Source organism: Macaca mulatta, chromosome 5 (genome assembly GCF_049350105.2).
Source record: "Macaca mulatta isolate MMU2019108-1 chromosome 5, T2T-MMU8v2.0, whole genome shotgun sequence".
In the NCBI taxonomy this organism is placed as follows: domain Eukaryota; kingdom Metazoa; phylum Chordata; class Mammalia; order Primates; family Cercopithecidae; genus Macaca; species Macaca mulatta.
This window is the reverse complement of record NC_133410.1, coordinates 9,852,171-9,861,056: the sequence shown is the minus strand read 5'-3', so window position 1 is coordinate 9,861,056 and position 8,886 is coordinate 9,852,171. Positions and strand designations below refer to the sequence as shown.

General features: G+C 41.4%; 1 protein-coding gene across 1 annotated transcript in view; it reads left to right on the top strand.

Moving 5' to 3' along the window:
* Positions 1–851: 851 nt before the first annotated feature.
* Positions 852–8,886, top strand: part of CLNK (cytokine dependent hematopoietic cell linker) — a 246,907-nt gene continuing 238,872 nt past the window's right edge. The window contains exon 1 of the mRNA XM_015138006.3: positions 852–1,264. Within this exon, the coding sequence (XP_014993492.1) occupies positions 1,262–1,264 (3 nt within the window). The 5' untranslated portion in view covers positions 852–1,261. The remainder of the gene's footprint in view (positions 1,265–8,886) is intronic.

Below are 8,886 nucleotides of genomic sequence, written 5' to 3'. Positions count from 1 at the left end.
GCAATAAATATATGCTACACCTCTAAAATTTTCTTGTGTTCTTTGTTTTATTTGCTCATTTGTTTATTTGATATTATTTTTTAATATTAATTTTTTAAATTCGTAATAAAGTATTGATGACTATAGGCACTATGCTGTATAAAAAATCTCTAGAACTTATTAGTCTTGCATATTTGAAAACATGCCATTTTTGTTCTACTTTTTAAACTTATTCATCCTTCAAATCTAGAGCTTAGTTCACCTCCCCTAGGAAGGTAAAACGTACCTTTCTCCTTGAGAAACCATCTATGTGTGTGTGTGTCTACTATTTACTGAATGTCTGCACTATGTCTGCTTCTTTCACGAATTTGTATCATTGCATTTGCATGTTCCCAGAGTTCTATCCAATAGGTACCTTGGCAGGAATGTGAGCTGAAATCCATTTGACTAGTTAGCTAGCATATTCCAGGGCTATAAAATAACAGTCCCAGGAGCCTGCATGGTTGTCAGACATTTCTAATAGATCACAGTTCTCTTTCCTACTGAGCCAGCCCAGGATCTCAGAACTCTTTGCAAAGTTATGCTGCAGGCAACCACCACCAATCAATGTGAAATGGAATATGAACTTCTTTCCATCAAAAGACTCCATGAAAACAGTGAGAAGGCAAGTCCCGTCTTGGGAGAAGATATTTGCAATGGACATAACCAAGCATTAGCATCCTGATCTTACACAGAATGCCTCTAAAGAAAGAAAGAAAAGAAATGGCACATTTGCTGCCTTTGCTCTAGGAAGATTCGGATGGGAGAAATCTTGAGTTTCCTGACCTCAGGGCGTACCCTTCATTGACACAAACAACAGGCACTGTGGGAACATGTGACTGTTTGATGTCAACAGCAGCTGTGAGTCGGGCTTATGCGCCACCCACCCCCACCACTCACCTCAGCTCAGCTCACCTGCTTTGTCCCAGAGCCAGCAGAGTACAGGCTGCTGTTAACAACTTCATGTCCCCGTGGGTAGCAGGCAGGTGCTTCTGTCTGATCTGGCTCTCCTTGACCACTGTACTCATCAAATAGACCAAGATCCCCAGAGTCCAACATCCTTACAAGGGGGCCAGAAAGGGATGAGCTTTCTGAAGAAGCACTGATGTAAAATACCAGGAGTTTTGACATCAAAGAAGATGTTTGTGATGGCAGCTGGGATTTGGCCATAATCTAGAAGACACATGGTGAATACAGTTGCAAGTCATTTAGTCATATTTCTTGCTAAATTGCTGTGTCTTCAATGGTGAGTCTGTTCGACTTTACTTTTGTTATGCTTCCCTCAATCACATAAAGGACAAACTTCTCAACAGACTGGTCCTGAGTAAAAGTGACCTGAATTCTCTAATAAAGAAGAGGGAAAGATTCAGCTGGATAATGTCAGGTTTCTCTCACTTGACAGTACAATGTAACCATTTTTGCCATAATGCTGTGAGAGAGGATATGTGTGGGCCCAAGACCAGAATGGTGGAACTATGCAGTCAACCATAGATTTATAGCATTGCATGCAACAAAATGCCCAGGTTTGGTGTCAGGAAGCCCAGGTTCAGGCTTTGCAAATCCTAGGATTGGAAGTCCGTTCCTTAACCTCTCTGACTTTTAGCTAACTTGATTATAAAACCACGTAAAGAAAGGCTTTTCATATGGTTGTTTTTATGGAAAAAATGAGATAATGACTATAAAACTCACAGAAGTGCAGTTACGTAGTAGATGCTTATTGAGTAGTGGTTTATCTCCTTCTCCTATTCCACTCCAAAGGAAAAAGAAGAGAAAAGAAAAGAAAAAGATGTGTGTCTCTAATGGGCCAGTTGGCCATAGACTAACTTTAAAAACGCACTTTTGGGGAGTAAACATAAGCAATATATATTCAGAAATGACTCTTCAGGAGAATGGCACTAATGTATGATGGATATGCAGGAATGTCAACTCTCTGGGTCCGGAGCACATCTCTGCATTCTCTGTAGATCTCTGGCACTTAGTTCAGCAGCAACACAGAACTAATATTCTATGAAAAGTGATAAAAGCATCTCTAGACAAAATACAACAAGCTCCTATCAACTACAGACAGCAAAAGAAGGTGGACAGCATGGTGCCTGGCATATGGCAGATGCTCAGAATGAATAAATTAGCAGGCCTTTGAAAAACACACAGATGCATGGCAAACCAGGTAGTGCATAAAATTAATAATCACAGAAAGCAGTGTGCTATCATTCACTGATGGTGCTAGGCACTTTGAAACACTCATTTTCTCAATACCTAACTTGGAAAAAAAATCCCCATTTTATACATCAGAAAACTAAGACCAAGAGAGGTTCCCCAGTTTACCAAGAATAACACGGTTAATACATAATGAGGCAGGAATTTGACTGTCTCCATAGGTATTTTTCTTGAGACTAACCTGGGCCAGGACTGATGGGAACAGGGTCTGAATGGGCAGCGAAATGGGGAAGGTGGGCTGTTGTCATGAATGTCCAGGGTGGTGGTGACTTGAAGGGTTTGGTGACCAAGGGGTGGATTGTCGCACGGGGTTTATAGGCAGACGTGGGGGCTGTAGTGGCATCAGGGCTCTTGCCATGAAAGAGGTCTGGCAGAGGCACCCCTGAGACAAGCAGCTGTGAAGACAGGAAGCTGTGGCTATCACCTGGGGATGGGGGGAATAAAAGCCAATACCATAATGACAGCTATAACTGAAAGGGGGGCTCGGAATTGCTGGTGGATTATTTTCCCTCTACGTTGAAGCTGCTCGTTTGTCTTCTTCATCTTGGGTTGTGCTCTCTGGAATCTCCTGCACCAGAAATTTCCTAAAATGAAATGTCAGAGCATTTACTGCCCTATTCACTCTCGCCAAACAGGAGCAGCATAAATAATCCACATTATTCTCTTTAGGATCATGTTGGCAAAAATATATTAGCAGATATAATTGTCTGACACTTCAAGGAAGTGATGTTTTAAAAATAGGAACCCATGAGGAGGGAGAGAGAGAAAAAACACCTGACTCACTTGGCTTCCTGTGGCTACTTATTTTAAAGATAAGGCTTTTTTTTTTTTTTTTTTTTTTGTTCCTCGAATTGCTGTCATTTTTTAAATATATTTATACTTATAATGTGCTGCAACACACCCCTTCTAGGTTCTTAATTCATCAATTCTCACCTCTTCTGCCTCTACTAGTTTCGTCTTTCTTTGATTGCCATGGAACTTCAGAGTTGGATGGAACGTAAAAGACTAGTCCCCATTCAGAGCCTGAACCCTTGTCCTTGGGTGTTTACTCAAATTCAAACAAAACCACTCAGTGACAGTGGAAAACCCCCTCGTCTCACCACAGGACTTTCCAAAGTTCAGTCATACCATTTCACTTCTACTTAAAAACCTGTAGCTTTTTCACTTGTTATTAAGATGAAGTGCAAAAAGCCATAATAGCCTTGCCAATCTCTCTCTCACCACAGGACCTTGCATGGGCTGCTAGCTCTGTGTGCTCCTCAAATCCTGTTAAATCCACCCAACCTTCAGTAATGTGCCAGATATAGCTTGAATGAGCTCACAAGGACTGACCGTTAAATTTTCAGACATTTTATGAGCTGATTGTTCAACAGAGCTATTATTTAAAATGAAATTACATAAACTCATAAGTATATTAAAAACAAAGGTCATAAATATGCAAAACTCATTACTTTCTAATTATTTTCACCACATTTACTCTATAATCTTGAGGTCATTTTTGCATAATACAAGTGCTATATGATGGTGGCTACCGCACTTGTCCCCAATTCCACATTCAGACATTGATAGCTTGAAATCAGCCATAATGAGCACATTTACAACATGAAAATCAGCAAATACTACTCACTAGAGCTTGTCCCCTGCCTCACCACTCAGAGAGACAGTCGCTAATCCTTTAGCAGCAAACCACTGCTTCAAACTCACCAAACTTTAAACTAGGTTAGATTCGCACGTGGTATGATTTCATAGGACTGAATTCCGTTCTTGCAAAACCTTCTCTTTTTGTAGTTACGCTTTAACAGTAACTGATACTACCACATGGATGGATTTTACCCTCCATGAGAGCAGAATTCTCGACAGGTTTTGCATACCGTTATGATATCGCAGCAACAAAAAGGATGCCAAACTCATAAGAACTTATTGGTAAATAACTGTAAGGTAAATATCAAACTCAAATTGTTAGAAACATTCAACACGAGTGGAAATCTTCAGCCCCTTTTAAGAGAGAATAATAACATATTATCTTAACAGATGAAAGAGAGTTCCTCTTAGGAAGAATCTGTCTTTCTTTGAAGTAACATTGATAAGCTGAAGTTATAGAAAAGGCCTGAGAACTGTGATTAGCAGAAACTAAGGAACAAAAGATGTGGCTAAAAACCGCTGCGTGAGAGGAGAGGAATGGGTAGCCCGGTGGCATGAGACTGGAGGACGAGGAGCCCCGACCCCCCGGGGAGAAATCCCCTGTGCTTGCATTGCCAGAGAGTGTCTCAGAAAAAGAATATCTGAGGCCGGGCGCGGTGGCTCACGCCTGTAATCCCAGCACTTTGGGAGGCCGAGGCGGGCGGATCACAAGGTCAGGAGATCGAGACCACGGTGAAACCCCGTCTCTACTAAAAATACAAAAAATGAGCCGGGCGCAGTGGCGGGCGCCTGGAGTCCCAGCTACTCGGGAGGCTGGGGCAGGAGAATGGCGTGAACCCAGAAGGCGGAGCTTGCAGTGAGCCAGGATCGCGCCACTGCACTCCAGCTTGGGCGACAGAGCAAGACTCCGTATCAAAAAAAAAAAAAAAAAAAAAAAAAAAAAAAAAATCTGTTATTTCATTTGAAGTTTTTGTTGATGAGAAGTAAATAATTCTTTTTCTAAAACTAATACATAATGATTGTGCAAATTCCTGGAGAAGTTGGTTAATGGGTACAAAAATACAGTTACATAGAAGGAATTTGGCCTAATGTTTGATAACACTGTGTGGTGACTATAGTTAACCATAATTTATGGTATATTTCAAAGTAGCTAGAAGAGAACATATGGAATGTTCTCAACACAAATGATAAATGTTTGAAGTGGTGGATATTTTAACTTGATTTGATTATTACACATTGTATGCATGTATCATAATATCACATGTACCCAAGAAATCTGTAGCTTTCCTTTCTAACTAAACCTTAGTAAAGTCCACACACAAAAAGATGTGTGTGTGTATGTGCGCACATGAGTGTAAATTAATTAAGCGAATGAATTCCATGCTTGGGATGGTGTCACAGGGAATAGACACAGTATGCATGTGATGGTTAAAAAAAAAAAACCCTCATAAACTGAAATGGTTAAACATACATATAGTTGTAAACTAGAGGTGACCATAATGAAGTAAGAATAGACCTGTATGAAAATCTCAGTAGTTCTGGAGTTTCCAGTTCATGAGGCATGTAAGATTTTGATTGGTTGGGTTTTTTTCCTTTGATCTCAAGGTGCTGGGAGACTGGGAACATGTATTTCAGTGGTGGTTCTATTTCTAAACCTATAGAGCAGGATATACTTCACTTGCAGTTGCAACTCCCTTTTGAGGTAGGGGAAGGGAAACTTGGAGACAGCCAGAACTGTATTCAAATGCAAGATTAAAAATTCAATGTACAGTTCAAGGTCATTATATTTATCCAGCAAGAGCCAATGAAGGCTGAATGGGAATGAATAGCAGGCAGATTTTCAGATATATTTCAGAGGGAGTGCCATCAGTAAGACTTGGCAATAAACCAACATTGAAGGTGAGGGAAACAGAGGAGTCATATAATGACTCTGAGAGTTGAGGGCATGCTGGTATCACTTAGTGAAATGGGGGAAAACTGCAGGAGCACCACACCATGGAAAGAAAGTCTGTGCAATGTGAGGTTCAATAGTGCAGTGATGAGCCAGGGTGTCTGCAGATGGTGGCTATGCAGACCCCATGCTTGGCAGGTAGGTGCCCAGAAATACTCACGGCGCATTGGCGTGACTAGGGCCCCACAGCCTCTGCCAAAACAGCCACTGGCCATATCTTTTGGCTTTTAATCATCAACTCACATTGTGCCACTCAGCATCCTCTTGGTTTCTTTGGATAAACTTAGAGGTTTGATTCATATAAATAAGTGTCTATATTTCAAATCCATTTGTTTTTCAAAAACAAATGGCAGTAAAAAGTATCACCATGAGACTGTATATAGTAACCATTCTTCTGGGAAATTTCCAACACGCACCTTTTGTGCTTTATCTATCTAATCTTTCATACTTGCAAGAACTATACACTAAACATTTAATGAAATGTGGTCAAGTAAATATCATGGGGGAAAAGGTAATGGACAGGTAATTGAATATAAATTATATGTTGCAAATTTTTGCAATGTTCCTTATAGTTCTTACAGCATAGAGGTTCGATGAACACCAAAAGCAAACCATGGCATTATTTGACTTTCCGTTTCCGATTGTTTCACTTGAGATGGCTTCTAGTTTCATCAGTGTTGCTTCAAAAGACATGATTTCATTCTTTTTATGGCTGAATAGTATTTCAGTGTGTGAGTGGGTGCAGGTGTGGGTGTGGGTGAGTGTGTAACATTTTCTTTATCTGTTGATGGACACTGAGGTTGAGACTTTGCTCTTGTGAACGGTGCTGCAGTAAACATGCAAGTGTGGGCCTATTTTTCATAAAACAATTTATTTTCTTTTGGGTAGATACTCAGTAGTGGGATGACTGGATGGAATGGTAGTTTTGCTTCAGTTGTTTGAGAAATCTCCATACTGTTTTCCATAGAGGCTGTACGAATTTACACTGCTACTAACAGTAGATAAGAGTTCCCTTTTCTCCACACCCTCTCCAACATCTGTTATTTTTTGACTTTTTAGTAACAGCCCTTCTGACTGGTGTAAGATCAGTAAAAGACAATCCAGACTCTGAATTAAAAGGTACAGAGTGCCAAACAGGACACAAAGAGACAAATTCAGAAGAGGAAGCAATCATTCTCACTTAGCAATGCTCCAAAGATTTGAGTTTGAGATATTAACAAGGATTATGTATTATCAGGAAATTAACAGAAATCGTCATATAAAATATGCATATGGGTTGAAGTTCATGGCAAAAGATATGATTCCACAGAATAATTAATTGCTGTATAAAGTGATCAAACTTGGATATGTTTAAATATACAAGTCAAGAATAATATCAAATGTATATGCTAAAAATATAAGAAAGGGGCTGGGCGAGGTGGCTCATGCCTGTAATTCCAACACTTTGGGAGGCCGAGGCAGGTGGATCACGAGATCAGGAGATGGAGACCATCCTGGCCAACACAGCGAAACCCCGTCTCTACTAAAAATACAAAATAAAAAAAAAATTAGCCGGGTGTGGTGGTGGGCACCTGTAGTCCCAGCTACTCGGGAGGCTGATGCAGGAGAATGGCGTGAACTCAGGAGGCAGAGCTTGCAGTGAGCCAAGATCGCACCACTACACTCCAACCTGGGTGACAGATGGGGACTCCATCTCAAAAAAAGAAATAAGGAAAGAAGGAAAGAAAGAGAGAGAGGGAGGGAGGGAGGGAGGGAGGGAGGGAGGGAGGAAGGAAGGAAGGAAGGAAGGAAGGAAGGAAGGAAGGAAGGAAGGAAGGAAGGAAGGAGGAAGGAAGGAAGGAAGGAAGGAAGGAAGGAAGGAAGGAAGGAAGGAAGGAAGGAAGGAAGGAAGGAAGGAAAGATATATCACAGACGAGTGACCACTGAGGTGATGCCAAACCTGCAGCAATTCATTGGTAAAGGTACCTGTTGACCAAGGGGAAGCCGAGAGATTTTGCTTTAGGCATCATGTCATGTTATTTCTCAACACTAAGGTCAACTATTATAAATGCTTTTAGCTACACTCTCTCTCTCTCTCGCTCTTGCTCTCGCTCTCGCTCTCTCTAGGATAAAATGTTGCTTTGTTCCTGTTTGTTCTTCACAATAGAACAACAGAACACCTAATTAAAAACTCATGGTATTTGTGTATTCTTCTAAAAATGTTTGGCAAATATTGTTTTTGGGGAGGCAAGAAAGACTTTGTGAAGGAGATACATCACAGCTTCTCAGTGTCATGACTCCTGACATTTAGGGCTGGATAATTCTTTGTTGTGCTGGGCTGCCCCGTGCGCTGTAGGATATTCAGCAGTAGCCCTGGCCCCATCAGTAGATACCAGAAGCCCTTCCCCAGTTCTGACAACCAAATATGTGTCCAGACATTGTATGATATCCACTAGGAGGCAAAGTATTTTTAGTGTAAGACTGTTTCAGTGTCTATCCATGTGTACCTCTAATTTGGTGGTTCTCAACCTTGAGCACAGTATGCATCAGAATCCTCTAGAGAGCTTGTTAAAACAAATTGCTAAGCCCAATCTCCAGACTTGCTGATTCACTAGAACTGGTTGGGGCCCAGAAATTTGCACTTTTTATAAGTTATCAGGTGATTTTGATGTCACTGGTCCTAATACCACAGTTTGAGAACCACTGTTGTAGTTTATTTCTTCTCTCTGCTGCTTGGTGTTCCATTATTTCTTTTTTTTTTTTTTTTTTTTTTTTTTTTTTTTTTTTTTTTGAGATGGAGTCTCGCTCTGTCGCCCAGGCTGGAGTGCAGTGGCGCGATCTCGGCTCACTGCAAGCTCCGCCTCCCGGGTTTACGCCATTCTCCTGCCTCAGCCTCCCGAGTAGCTGGGACTACAGGCGCCCACAACCGCGCCCGGCTAATTTTTTGTATTTTTAGTAGAGACGGGGTTTCACCGTGGTCTCGATCTCCTGACCTTGTGATCCGCCCGCCTCGGCCTCCCAAAGTGCTGGGATTACAGGCGTGAGCCACCGCGCCCGGCCTCCATTATTTCATCTCCAGT